At 32.4% G+C, this 15,749-nt stretch overlaps 1 protein-coding gene and 1 pseudogene across 1 annotated transcript; both read left to right on the top strand.

Moving 5' to 3' along the window:
* Positions 1 to 7: 7 nt before the first annotated feature.
* Positions 8 to 5,832, top strand: LOC115884267 (annotated as a pseudogene).
* A 2,257-nt stretch (positions 5,833 to 8,089) lies between these two features.
* Positions 8,090 to 14,211, top strand: LOC115884266. The gene is made up of 10 exons (XM_030902783.1): positions 8,090 to 8,478; positions 10,166 to 10,467; positions 10,534 to 10,678; positions 10,811 to 10,948; positions 11,031 to 11,248; positions 11,913 to 12,133; positions 12,251 to 12,489; positions 12,573 to 12,714; positions 13,082 to 13,235; positions 13,914 to 14,211. The coding sequence occupies exons 1-10, from the start codon at positions 8,208 to 8,210 to the stop codon at positions 14,046 to 14,048; spliced, it is 1,965 nt and encodes a 654-aa protein (XP_030758643.1). The 5' UTR covers positions 8,090 to 8,207; the 3' UTR covers positions 14,049 to 14,211.
* Positions 14,212 to 15,749: the final 1,538 nt, after the last annotated feature.

Raw genomic sequence — 15,749 nt, 5'->3', positions numbered from 1 at the left:
TCGTGCGTTCGTTACGCCATTGGTTTGAATTATTGTGGATCTGAATCAAGAAATAGAGAGAAAATTATTGTTAATTAAAAATACATTTCAGGCCAGTTTATGTTATAACGTGCTTAACGTAGTTTGTGTTGAAACAATAAAGAAAGACCTAGGAAACAAAGGTAAATAATTTATAAAATTAACCAGAAAAAAAATTAATGTTTATTAAATTTAAAACATTTTTTTACATCTCGTTTGTGTATCTTGGGTACTCTCCTTTTGTATAGTAAAGTTTGTTTATTTATATTATTTTTTGTCTCAGTTTAAAATAGTCCTAATTCATAAATTTATTTTGAACACATTGTAAGATCTAACTGCATATACTTAATTAATTAAACTTAGATAAATAATTGTTATTTTTCTAGAATCCGGTGTATCTAAGAAATGACAAAATCGAACTAGACATGATTAAATAGCTTAACTCGCCGGAAAACACAAAGAGAAGTCATGTTAAACATGGAAAGCTCTTTTAGGAAAACTATAGTAGTATTCCTAGCAATAATTTCCCTAGCTGTAGCAAAATATAACCTCAAACTGCTACCAGTGGATAGATTACGTTACGAATTTTTCAAATTGGAAAATCAGCTATGGAAAACGGTAAACGACATTCCTGGAAATGATAACTCAGTAACAGTAGGCCAGACTGAGCTAGATCTTATAAGAAAATTCGAGAATTTTGGAGACATTATTCAACAGGTACTGAAGACAATAATTTTCAGGAAAATTCATTTTTTTTTTCTTCAAAGAACATTTTTTTGTAGACTGAATATTTCCACTTTTTCTTCCAAGTCAAAAAAAATTTAGACAATAAATTGAGCCACTTTAAGTGGCTCTGTATAACAGAATGAGTCTTAAATAAATACTAGTATTTTAAATAATAGTTTTTTTCGATTTCAGAAACCCAACCGTGTTTTTTTTGCAAAAAAATGACTCTTTAAAAAACTTTTTAGTACTGCACGTTCATTCTCTTTGCAATGTTGTCACCTCCTACGTTTATCTACATTCTGCATATTTGAGGGTTTATAAATTCACTGTAATTTTAATTTAATACACAAATATATAACGAAAATTAAATTTATAGTATTTTGAATCAAGTTAAGTATATACTTTCTTGTTCATGTGGCAACACAGGGAACCAAATAAACCGTTGATATCAGCAGTTCTCAAAATGTTAAATAACCCGGATTTTTTAAATTTATTTTAAAAATGGAAAATTGGAAATATATTTTAATATCCAGACATATACAACCTCTTAAAATACTTGTACCTATTCAAGAAACATCCTGTATATACTTCAATATCACTATTGGACAAATTTAATCAATTATTTGTGATGTTTGAAGAAAAAAAACTATTAAACCTAGAGACCCACAAAAAACTAAAACCCTACTGTTTTCCTAAGAACTTCGATCATGACTTCACCTACGGCCTGGATAGCCTCAACTCTGTCTGGGCTCTGCAACTTGCCTACGCTGATTTAAGAGGCATATACGCCCTCTATGAGTCCTTCAGGAGATTCCAGAGACAACAAACAGCTCCTGGACGGATTCCTTCGCCGAAACAAGCCTGGATAGACTTGGCAGAATCGGTCTTGTACGATTCCTCGAATAGTGTCGAAGATGCCTTGTCCAGAGTCCAGGAAACTATGGAGCAGAATTTGTTCCAAGCATCGGCACAGGTAAAGAAAGAGTTACAAGGAATAAAGACCTGTTACTGTTTCTTATATGAAAGTTATCCTTTTATATGATCTTGAGGTGGTTAAATCTATTGTAGTTCGCTCTTCTGATTCTTAGGTTACATTATCCAGTCCTATCCTTTCCAAAAAGTCTAGCAACTTTGAGAACCCTCCATATAGTTCTTTGTCATTGGCTTATCATTGTCTAGTACAAAGAATGGCACAATTGCCAGACTGTCTGCACCTACATAAAATGTGCTCTATCATTTCTTCTTAAAGTGACACAATCTGCACATGGCTACTCAGCTCACAATCTGTCTTTTGGTTTTTGCTTATCAGGGCAAATATTTGCACACACATGTTTTTTTATAACTATAATTCTCTCTGAATTTGTAATTTTAAAGTTGTTTTTATCTTGTTAGGAAGTGGAAGGAGATATGATGTGCGAGGCAAAACAGAGTCCACAGCAAGTTCTCTATAACCTCTATGACGCCATAGCACTTACTGAACTCAAGGGCTACACTATGGTTCAATTTTCCTACATGCTACTCAGGCTATATGGACGAGGTAACAAATATACCTTTGATTGGACTGATTAGAGTGATATGCAACCAACAATACGCCGAATCCTAACGAATTCGGTTCAGAAACTGATATAATATAGCCCTTATGTATTATTTATTTGAAGGCTATGTTATGCAGCTTCAAAACACGCTACAAAATATTTCTTTACTGTGCTGTTAAATATTTAAAAAATTCTGTCATTATATTCTCAACCTTATATCAAGTATACATAGAGTTCAAATTAAACAAACAAATTGATAGGATTCAGTGTAATATTAGTTGCATACATTTTGGCGTCATCACTAATAAAAAGAATTAAAATTCAATAACATGAAATCGAAAATTTTTAATACAAATCATCTATGATTTTCAGGAAATTTCACTAAAGAATCTGAAAACAGCAGAGAAAGGTTTCAAGAAAGAATAAACAGTGCCGTGCTTACTGTGAAAAACGTCATGCAAAATGTCAGAAGGGATCTGTGGAACTGTGATCCAAAAAAACACATAAGAGGTAAGCAAAAGAAAGTTTTTCCTATATCATCATAATTTCCAGCTTATTCAACCATCAGGTTTCCAATCTTAGGTTTAGTATTCTTCTGGGTCTCTTAATTCCTTATAATGCCATATATTTACATATATTTTTCTTTGTATTAAGGTGAAACATATGAAGAAATAACAAACCTCCTGCAAGGTTACGTCCAAAACGAGGTAGACTTGAACCCAGAAGGTACCTGCAGAGAAAACTGCGCAGAATACACCTACACCAAGAACCACGGATGTTACGAAAACCTATACTGTAGACAACAGAGGAACTGCAACGGAAAAATAGTCAATTGTCAATTTTTCGATTCCGACATGTGGATTTGCAATGCAGTAAGTCATAATATACCTATATATATTTTGAAATTGTCTTTTTATGTATGTGTAAATATTTTTTAACCCGCCTATGAAAGTAAGAAAAATCACGAAAAAAACGGCGACCCTCAAAATGTTTCCTTAACTTGCGAAAACATGCAACACAAAAAATATATTTGAACAAAAGGTACTGATGATTTTAGAGCCCAAAGTCTGGTCGACGTTACGAATACATCAAGTACGAAAACGGTAGAGTACTAGGAAGAGACCAAAGGATGCCCAGGGGAACCACCAAGGTTGACAGCTGGTGGCGCTGGTTATTCTGGCACTGTTCCTACTGCTTCTGTCTGTGCGACGAACAAGGACCCATGTCGGACAGATACATCAACATGAGATCCGTTCTGTCAGACGTCGAGAACAATAAGTAAGAACTCATTTTTGTCTATAGAATTTTTATTAACAAACCTTTACTTCTAGGGTGGTCACAGGCCTAAGATTCGTCAAAAGAACCGTATCATACACCTACAGATTCAGGAAGGTGAACTACTGCCTAGATTAACATAAATGCGAGTAGTCTGAGTTGGAAACCCGTGGATGACTATAAAATAACAGACAGGAAAGTCTTCAATGGACAGGACTACCACACACTTAGTTGGGAAAAGAGAATACTAGATTTGGACGACTTGGAAGCAGATGACGGTTACGTCATGACAGGTAAAGTAACGGAATTAATATATTCCTAGCAGTAAACACAAATAAAAATAATAAATGTTTTATAATCTTTGTTGTTTTCCAGGTGTTCGATTTAAAGAGATTGGAACGCATCTGAACTTCGAAATATACACCACCAAGTTCGATTTCGATACTGGCAAGCTCAAACCTGAACACAGCACGTGGAAGGACAATCCCAATACTGATGTCTCACCTAAAAAACCTAGGTAAATATGATTCACTAAAAACCATCCTTTCTATCTATCTATCTATTCAGCCTCTTCGGTCCATCGTTGGACATAGGCCTCCCCCAATCTCTTCCACTCTTCCCTCTCTGTCGCCGTGCTCATCCATCTTGTGCCTGCATGTTTCCTCAGATCGTCCGCCCATCTCATCTGGGGTCTTCCTCTACTTCTTCTATTCTCCCAGGGCCTCCAGTTTACGATGCATTTGTTCCATCGATCATCCTTCTGTCTGACATTGTGACCGGCAAACTTCCGGCAATTTTGCTACTTCACTGCTAACATCCCTTACTTTAGTTTTTCCTCTGATCCACTCATTCCTTTTTCTATCTGCCAACCTTATATCTAGCATTTGTCTTTCCATAGAGCTAGCCAATCATCCTTTAACTAACCTTAAAACTATTTTTCATAAACCTGAACAAAAATAACATGAAGCTCGGTAAAAAATGTCTTTTTTTTGTGTTTTAGGACCAGAGTTTACCTGAAACAACCCGATATACCCACTAGAACCACTGCACCTTCCGTACCAACTTCAAAAACTGACCAATACATCGAATTCACGCATTCAGACATTATGAAGGACGCAGCTCAAACCACAGTGCCATTTTTCGATGCTCAAAAGGTAGATAGATTAAATTAGTATTACAAATTACAAAAGATCAGTAGATCATCTCTATTACTCTCTATCCTATTGAAGCATTTTAAACTCTTTAGTGGAAACTAAGACTATTGAAATGTAATGTCTGGTATGTGTCCTGAACATTGGCAGAAGCGTCCACAAATTCTTAGAATCCCCTGGGTAGACCACGTACCCAACAAGACAGTTTTAGAAATGCTTCAAAAGGAGAGAGAACGAAATAGTGAAACAACTCAAAATCCGAATATCTGGGACACATAATGAAGAAGCAAAAGAGATATTATGGTCTACTTCAGTTGATACTCCAGGAAAAAAATCATCTGGTTGGAAAACCTTAGAACCTGGTTTTCCCTGTGTACACAAGGGTTATTTAAAGCAGCATTTAAGTGGCTTTTAATGAAACCAAAGAATGGTTTTGGTCTTTGATGAAGAATTAGCTTCATTTTTTGTAAGAAAATGACCAAATTCGTTGATTTTGACATTTCAACATGTCCTGGCACTCAATTGAAAGTCGCTTTTTCAACAGTAAATTTAATTAGAAGAAAATTACAAAAAAGAGCAAAAAACCATGTATAAAGTAGTGTTTGGACACCTGAGGCTAATATATCTTGTTCTTAAAATCACTCTTATTGGTGATTTATAATTCTAACTAATAAATACCGAAATATAACTACAAGATCATTCTCTAAGACCAATTATTACTCTAAATCATCTAGTCTAACCATATTTCTAACTGAATTTCTTGTATTCCAGCTGGAATCGCTTCAAGCAGTGCCTCTAACTGGAGCAGGAATATTCCACAAGGGCAGGAACTCATTTGGAGGTTTTATAACGCCCAGAATCATCACTTTTGACGTCAGCAAGTACCTTAAGGCCGCTTTTCTCGAGGGCGACGAAAAACCCAACATTGATTTAAGATAAAATATAGGAAATATGTAGAACTATCAGTATTGATCGAATATATTGTTTAGTTTTGATTACCTCGGATGAAATCATATTTTTTACTGTTGTTTAATTATTGAAGCAAATATTTTTTTTTTGATTTTGTTAATGTCAAGTTTCAAAATCTCAATTTGTAAATCCAAAAAAATAAATGGATAAATACCAACTAAATTTATGGTTTTGCTTTTCAATTTACAATCAAAATTATCGGATTAATAAATGACAAAGTAGATTTTTTATATCAAATTTGGTTGAAATATCTTTATTATCGGCTACCATAAACACAATCCTTCCTCTTTTTTTTTGGAAAATAACGAACTATTTTTGACTTTATGTTTAGTAGACTTTCTCTTTAGTTATCTAAATATAGTAGGTAAATAAATAATATTTACCAAACATAAGTGGCTAAAAAAACGAAAAAAAAAATAAATAAAATAAAAATAAAGCGATATATACAATCAATGTAAATAACAAAGTTAGTAGACAAAAAAAGGTGGAAATGGGGAGTCCCTGTTTAGATCTACATAAACAAGGCGGGAAAATAATTTAGACGATTTCTAAGACCTCAGTGGTGGCGCACACATCAAAACTTGGGGGTACACAACCTTCGAAAAAAAAAAAATAAGAGTGGATAGATAAAATAAAGTATCTTATTTTATTAATCAAAAATACGTCTACTAAAATGTATTGTCCTTAAATATATTCAGACTAAAGCGACAAACGCCCTATCCAAACTACTTCCATTTAAAAAATCCCGAATAACTTATGAAAAGGAATACAAAAATTTTTAAAAATGGAAGCAATTAAAAAACGTGCGAGAAGAAATAAAGTTTTTAACCTATCCTCGTGCGGTTAAAGTACTATTTTATCTACTATTTTTGATAGATGTAAGGCATAGACAAACAAATAAAAAGAGACTGGCAAATTAAATGGCAAAGAGAGGGACAACGTTCCCATAGCGCAACTCAGAACGCAAAATTTCGTTCTATTTATGTTGATCTGCGCATTGCGACTATTGGGCCCACTATCTCATTCTAATATAACAAGAGAGAAAGAAGCAGCCATACAAACCGTAATTTCTAAATAGAAATTAGAACAATCGCCTTTCGTTTTCGTCATCATGACAACCAAGATGACAACATCATGACAATTCGTCATGTTTGTTAATTTTTCTAAGATTTTTCTTTTGGTGATTTACCTTTTTTTCTAAACTCTCCATTTTATTGACTTATGAATATGGATAGGGAACAGATTCCTTTGTTCCATATAGGTATTTATATTTTGTTACTTATAATTTTAGGTTATACTATTTGTTATTTTATTTGCTGCAGGAACCAGTATCATCTATTTTTTATATGTATTGGTGCCCCCTTTCTCTGATAGATATGTTAAAGACACCCGGTAAAATAAAAGTAAGTAGTTATATTTATCATCTTATTAAGAAAAAAGTAGAAGTAGTAGTGTCAAAAATATTTCGAACTTCTCTTAACATAACAAATTAATACAATTAATTTTTTTCATTTTTTGGGTAGGTAGTTTATAGCTGGTTTATAGTAACCACAAACTCTATTAATATACCTATTTTACTTTTGTTTTAGGATTAAAACTAGACTTGAAAATGGTTCAGGATCATGATTCTAGTAAAGTCTTCTTTGCTTGGATATTCACTTTGTTATTAGGCAGTTTTTTCGAAAATGAGATTTTTAATGCCCTTTAAAAAAATTGGCCGATCGTTTCATGCAACAGTCAGTTCTTCTGCATTTAAAATTGGTAGGTGGGTGGAATAAACACTGTTATTTTTTGTTATTATATTATAAAAAGTTTATTTATTTTTATGTATAAATAAATATGTTTATAAAACAGTACAATTTTTGCTTTTTTTTTATAATTTCTTCTTATTCTTTCGTTCTGAAAGAAACTGCAAATTTTCACTTAAACTGATTTATTCCCTACACCACGTTCCCTTTACGTGGTATAGGGAATAAATCAGTTTAAGTGAAAATTTTCAGTTTCAGAATGAAAGAATACTACTAATAATGGCTAATTTAAATTTCCCGCCAGCGATAATGTCTTACGATACGTTTTATACCCATCTCTTTCTTTTTCATATAAAACACACATAATAAAGAAAGATAGCAATAAAGACGTACGTCCTGCCATGGTCCTGCTAATTGGTTTCAAAATTGTTATTCTGAGTTGCACTACGGGAACGCGGTCCCACTCTTTACCATGAGATTTGTCAGTCTCTTTTTATTTGTTTGTCCATGATGTAAGGCAATTTTACAGTTGCTATGGAAAAAAATGACTTTTATATTGTCAATCACGTCGCAAAAATGAACACTTTTGTAACTTTTACCAGGAGCCGCTACTGCTCACATGCACTTATATTAAATAATGTATTATTTTATCATATATAAATAAATATATAAACAAACCTTATCTATACATTCGCTAGACACAGAAGCAAGTCAGCGCGCGAGGTATTTTTGTTTCTATATTCAAGTGAAAAAATCAAGTCTTTTGGCTGTCAAAGACACCCAAAATGTCTACGTCAAAAATGTTAGTGTTCTTGGCAATGGCCTTGTGTTTGCAATGTGCTTGCACTGTCTGTTCTGCCAAAGTTGTGGACTGTATAAAACAAACCAAGAGTGTGGTTTATATCCTGTTGAAAGTACGGACTATGATCAATAGCGACGTTGAACTCAGTGAGTTGCCCAAAAAATTTTTCGAGAGCAAACAAAAGGAGCTTTTGGGGAACTTTGATAAAATTCACAACCAGCTGAACGATTTGGAGTCAAAAATCGACCTAATAGGTAAGAAACAGTACTCTCAGTAACTATTTTTAAGCACCGTTTATCATAGCCGTTTATACATAATATTTTACCTGTCAGTCTTGACATATATTGATTATTTCGATTCCGAATATCTCGAGATCCATTACTCGTAGCAATTTTTACCAAGAGACCTTTTTTTACGTAAAAAACATCGGAAATGTATATTTTATCACTCGGTAATATAATACAGGAACGGACGAAAAGTTTTAATCTTCAAAACAGTTAAAAAATATGCATGTGGCGCTCCCTATAGAAGTAGGAGTCATATTGACATCTAAACCAAATTTCACATGTCAAAAAACATCAATTTTCATCCAAATATCGAGGTTAGTTCAGAAATGATTTGGAAAAAATCGAAATAAACATGAAACTTCTACACCCTGTATCTTCGAAACAAAGCATTTTAGGACATACATTTATACGATCTTTTTTAATTATTTTTATCGGCAGAATATGCTCTGTCGAAGTTTCCCGAACACAATTCGGACCACCCTGTATATTGGATTAACAATAGACATTCGAAAACCTAGAATATCAATAATCTGTATCTTGGTAATTAGTATTAGGTACCTACTAGACAACTGATTAAAACTACAAAATAGACGATGTGCATAATATTGTATATTTTGAAGTACTACAGAAAAATTAAATTTAATCTACCAGTTTATAAGCACTGATTGCAGTGGCGTAGCAACTAAGGGACGTGGTGCAAAAAATTAGTCCTATCTAAACTGATTATCAAGAAAAAAAATGTAAGTACCATTGAAGTACTCGTACCTCGTACCCTGTATAATTAAAAAAAAAAACCGCGATAAACATAAATGTAAAAATGTGCTAAATTGTTACAATGGATAAACTTATTTATTATCGCAAATTTAATCTACTTTAAAAACAATTTTGATTACAATGTAGTTTCAATAATAATTTTTGAAAATTATATTTACAAATATTGAAAAAAAAAGGCTTATCAATATAAAGTCTGTAAAACCGTATATAAAAAAACGACGTCAAAGCCACCTGAGGAACGACAGTCGATGATATTTTTGACGAGGGCAATCACTAAAATTCGGAGTAGATCTACCCCTTACGAGAATATTCCTATAATTTAATAAAATTACTGTAAATCACTATAAATAATGAATTGTTTGGAACTGAGCTGTAATTTCTGTTTTATTAATCCGGTAAATGATGCAGATAAACAATTGTGATTGATTCAACATTTATTTTAAGATGAAACTTTTGTTAACGACATTTTGAGAATTCGAATAATGAATTATTGAATAATGACAAGCGACATCTGTCTAAAAAACACAGCGATTTAAAAGAAATACTGGTTGCCTAACGATTAACATTAATTTAAAAATAAATCCCCTACATGGATAATGAACAAAACATTTAAACAAAAACAGACCACAGACTAGGTACACAAAACAAATTGTTGTTTAGTAGTCAGAGATACAGATGTAGTAGTATTTTGGTTTAAGGGCCACAGCTATCCGGCCGGGTAATAGAATTATTTATCGTTTTTCAATAAAAATATTCTTATTTTCGGTTTTATATTAACTCCAATTTTTTTGAAGTGTATAAAAAGCATTCATAAAAAATATATATATCCTTCAATTTAATAGCGCACATAGTACACAACAATTTTATTTTATTTTTGTAGCAAGTCAATCACTGACCACTAAATTGCACAACATACACGAAACGTTTCGATTAGAGATGAGACTGCACGATCTGTTGGACTACCGTGCCCGCATAAACGCTGGTTATGACAGAATGACAAAGTACGCCCTACACCAACACGCTTACGAACAATCGACCCTGGAAGATTTTGCCAGAACTGTCATATCCCACGACCCAAATTCCATAGTGCACTTGCTGGAAAGGATGCACAGTTTCGTGGTACCTAGCGGTAATGGAATTACCGACACTGGATTATTTAAATTATTAGAAAGTTATCTCAAGGTAAGTACTTATGGGGTAAAATTGTGTGGTGCTTAATTCAACTATAAAAATGGTTTAACTCCTTAGGAAGCGGAGGGAGATATGATGTGCGATACCAAACAAAGTCCACAGCAAGTACTCTACAATCTCTACGACGCAATAGTGCTTACTGAACTGAAAGGCTTCACTATGGTTCAGTTTTCTTACATGATACTCAGGCTATATGGACGAGGTACTAAATATATCAATAATTGCACTGATTAGTGTGATATTCAACCAACAATACTCGGTGTAATAATAGTTGCATAACTCGAACCATAAAACTAAAAATAGGTATTTTCTAAAACAAATCAACAATTTTCAGGAAATTTCACCAAAGAATCTGAACTGAGCCAGGAAAAGTTCCAAGAACGAATGAACAGTGTTGTATTTACAGTCAAAAATGTCATGAAAAATGTCAGTAGAGAGTTATGGAACTGTGATCCAGAAATCTATACAAAAGGTTAGTAATAAGCACTAAAAAATGTTTCTTTTATAGAGGATTTTTACAGATACATTTTAGTAATGTTTTTATTTAAATTCAGGTGAAACATACGAAGAAATAACAAACTTTCTGCAAGGCTACATTCAAAACGAGATAGATCTTAACTCGGAAGGTACTTGTAGGGAAGATTGTGCCGAATACACCTACACCAAGAATCACGGATGTCACGAAAACGATCACTGTATGCGTCAAAGGAACTGTAACGGAAGAATCGTCAGCTGTCAATTTTTTGACTCCGATATGTGGATTTGTAACGCTGTAAGTCACCTACTTTCTCTGTATTTTTTTTTGACTTATCAATATAGTAATTAGTAAACTATCAAAGAAAGGTTAAAAATAGAAAATAATTCGAAGAATTAGAATAAATTTAAATTTGAAAACTATAGATAAAATATAGGCGTGCTTAAATAAATGCAAATATTTTTTAACGCCGCCTATGGAGGGAAGAAAACACAAGAATAAACAGGCGGCTCTCAAAATGTTTCGTTAATTTTTTAAACTTTAATATCTCGCCTGTTTTGGACTTAATTGAAAAATGAAAAATAGAAAATATACGTCTTTTTTTTAAAGAAACATATGTTCTCTATGCCGTTTTTCAAATAAGCCCAAAATAACCGAGTTTTTTCACTTTGAAAATTTCCAAAAATTTTTTTGCTTGAATTTTGAGAATCTTTTCTGGATTTTCTTTCTTGTAAATTTAATCTACTACCTATGTTGCCATACTAACAAGAAATTATATTTTTTACCATACTATGACCTAAAAAAAATCATAATTTAAAAAAAAATGCGAAAAAACCTCATAATCGTGTTTCTGGGGTCGAAATATACTACCCCTAAGAATATTTACACTTATTTAAGACTCACCCTGTATATAATTTAAACAGAATAGAAATATTTGAGTAAAAGATATTAATGTTTTTAGAACCCTCGAACTGGTAGACGTTACGAATATATAGAGTACGAAAATGGTAAAATACTTGGAAAAAAACAGAGTTGTCCCAGGAAACTGGACAAAGTTGACAGTTTCTGGCGTTGGTTCATCTGGTCATGTTCCTACTGCTTTTGTCTGTGCGATGAACACGGCATTATGTCGGATAGATACATCAACATGAGATCCGTTCTGTCAGACATCAAAAACAATAAGTAAGAACTCATATTATTCCATAGAATAAAAAAAACTAAGGAAACTACATTCACAGTTTTTTTATTACAATATTTTAGCTATAAAAACTTTCAAAAAATAATATCTTTTACTTATAGGGTGGTCACAGGTCTGAGATTCGTCAAAAAGAACCGTATCATACATCTACAGATTCAGGAAGGTGAACTACTGCCTGGACTTAATGTAAATGCAAGTAGTGTGACGTGGAAACCTGTAGAAGACTACAAAATAACAGACAGAAAAGTATTTAACGGGCAAGACTTCCATACACTTACTTGGGAGAAGAGAGCACTCGATTTGGACGACTTGGAAGCAGATGACGGATACGTTATGACAGGTAAGAAAACAGAACTAATACATCATTAGCAGAAAATACAAATATTCATAATAAATATTTTATAATTTTTTGTTGTTTTCCAGGTGTTAGATTTAAAGAGATCGGAACGCATCTCAACTTCGAAATATACACTACCAAGTTCGACTTTGACACTGGTAAGCTCAAACCGGAACACAGTACGTGGAAGGACAATCCAAATACAGAAATCTCGCGCAAAAACCCTAGGTAAACATGTTTGGTAATTCCTGTCTTTATACAGGGCGAGTTTTAAATAAGTGCAAATATTTTCTTCTATGAGTTTTTTTTCGCAAAAAAGATAAATTTTCCTGTATATTTTAGAAATTTGCCACGGTATAATTTCTTAATCTCTGATATTACTATAGTTACGGAACTAAAAGGGATGCAAGTACAGAAAAAAAAAAATAATTTTCAAAACTTCGTAAGAGAAAATATGTTTCTTTTATCGAGATCTACCAGCCCTGAAAATATTTGCACTTATTTAAGACTCACCCTGTATATTCTTCAACAAACTTCAAATTGATTTCATCTGCGCCAGAAAAGGAATATATCAATGTTTCATTTTCTGTTCCAGGACGAAAGTTTCTTTGACACAGCCAGACATACCAACTAAAACGACTGCATCTTCGGTACCAACGTCGAAAACGAATCAGTTCATCGAATTCACCCATTCAGACATCGAAAAAGACGCGGCTCAAACTGCAGTACCATTTCTTGATGCTCAAAAGGTAGACATATTAAATTGGTATTATTATTTAGTTTACACGATCAATAGATTATCTCTATTATTCACTCTATCCTGTATGGGCATCTGAAGCTATTTCAACAAGTGGCTTTTAGTGAAACTAAAGAAAGTCTACGGTACCTGCGATAAAGGATTATTGGTCTCATTTTCAGAAAGTCTCATTTCTCCTCAGAAAATGAGTTAATTCATTAATTTTGACATTTTTCTATGTCCTGGCACTTAAATCAGAGTAATTTCATTAGATTTATTCACTTATTTATTAATTCATTCGTTAATTAATTAATTTATTCATTAACTTATTTATTTATTCATTAATTAATTAATTTGTTCATTAATATATTAATTTATTCGTTAAATTTACTAATTTTTTCATCAATTTATTCGTTAATTTATTCATTAATTTATTTCAATTTATTCATTAATTTCTATTAACAGTAGATTTACAGAAGCTTTTAAAACACAAATAATGAAAGAAAACGACAGAACATAGCAAAACAAAATTGTATAAAGTACTTTTTGGACAAAACAACATCTAATCAAATCGTTGAATATAAAAACTAATAAATACCGAAATACTACCACAGGATCTTACTCTAAGACCGATTCTTACTCCAAATCATCTAGTCTAACCATATTTTTAACTAAATTATTTTTATTTCAGCTGGAATCGGTTCGAGCAGTACCTCTCTCTGGGGCAGGGATATTCCACAAGGGCAGGCCCTACTTTGGTGGTTTTATAACGCCCAGAATCATCACCTATGACGTCAGCAAGTACCTTAACGCGGCTTTTCCTTAAAGTCATTAAAAATGTACTTACAAATAATTTTTTTAAGTTTTTTTCGTTACTGTTAATATTACCAAGTAATATTAATACCGATTTTGATATTGAACTTTGTTGTGTAGTGAATTTCGTCCTGCCTATGGTAGCTACAAATAAATAAGTATTTATTTTTTTAAGTAAATGTGTTGTTTTATTTTTCATTTTTCAGTCAAAATTATTGGAAACATTCTTAATGTCATTATCACATCACTTGGTAGGAAATTCTAAGATGTTTGTTTTTTAAAATGTTGTATCCTATGTTATAGGTTATAGGGCTTGTTTCTCTCTACAATTTCCTGTTTCACAATGTACCGTTGGTGTCCGGGAAGAGTTCATAGTTTCCTAGCTGTCGATTTTCGAAAGAAATCAGTACATTTATATTATTTCGTATATTTTTCATTTTATTGTTTTTATAGAAAGCACTGTTCATTAAAATGTTGTATCCTATGTTATAGGGATTGTTTCTCTCTACAATTTCCTGTTTCACAATGTGCCGTTGGTGTCCAGGAAGAGTTCATAGTTTCATAGTTGTCGATTTTCGAAAGAAATCAGTACATTTATATTATTTCGTATATTTTTCATTTTAATGATTTTATGGAAAGTACTGTTCATTAAAATGTTGTATCCTATGTTATAGGGCTTGTTTCTCTCTACAATTTCCTGTTTCACAATGTAAGAAATAAGCACATGTATATAATTTCGTATATTTTTAGTTTTATTGATTTTATGGAAAGCACTGTTCATTAAAATGTTGTATCCTATGTTATAGGGCTTGTTTCTCTCTACAATTTCCTGTCTCACAATGTACCGTTTGTGTCGGGGAAGGGATCATAGTTTCATTGTTGTCGATTTTCGAAAGAAATCAGTACATGTATATTATTTCGTATATTTTTCATTTTATTGATTTTATGGAAAGCACTGTTCATTAAAATGTTGTATCCTATGTTATAGGGGTTGTTTCTCTCTACAATTTCCTGTCTCACAATGTACCGTTTGTGTCGGGGAAGGATATAGTTTCATTGTTGTCATTTTCGAAAGAAATCAGTACATGTATATTATTTCGTATATTTTTCATTTTATTGATTTTATGGAAAGCACTGTTCATTAAAATGTTGTATCCTATGTTATAGGGCTTGCTTCTCTCTACAATTTCCTGTCTCACAATGTACCGTTTGTGTCCGGGAAGGGTTCGTAGTTTCATAGTTGTCGATTTTCGAAAGAAATCAGTACATGTATATTATTTCGTATATTTTTCATTTTATTGATTTTTGGAAAGATATTTATTAAAAATAAGGAGGTGCAACATTGCAAGGCTTCGATACATCGTCAAGAAATTTCAGGAGAATGAACCTGTAGAACTAAAGAGTTTTTTGTTTCCCAAAAATGCCAAGAAAAATGTAAATTTTACAACAATTTTTTTTTGCCAAAAAGGACTGCCACTTAAATTATTGCACTTATTTATATGACACACTGTATCAATATTTTCTTTTGACAGTTTTTTAGATTCTCCGCATAGATTACAGAGTAAATATATTACTTTATCTCTTATCAAATATGTCGAAAAACTTTAGAATTTAGGTCGTAGTATATATGTTTTTTACGTGAATCCCCATACCTAGCTACGCTTTAACTTAAATAAGCCAATGTTAAAATGGTGTAAGTATAAATAAATAAATA

The sequence above is a fragment of the Sitophilus oryzae genome, unplaced genomic scaffold, assembly GCF_002938485.1.
Source record: "Sitophilus oryzae breed Bouriz unplaced genomic scaffold, Soryzae_2.0 scaffold_227_pilon_pilon, whole genome shotgun sequence".
NCBI classification, from domain to species: Eukaryota; Metazoa; Arthropoda; class Insecta; order Coleoptera; family Curculionidae; genus Sitophilus; species Sitophilus oryzae.
The sequence above is the reverse complement of the archived record's forward strand: the minus strand, read 5'-3'. Positions and strand labels throughout refer to the sequence as shown.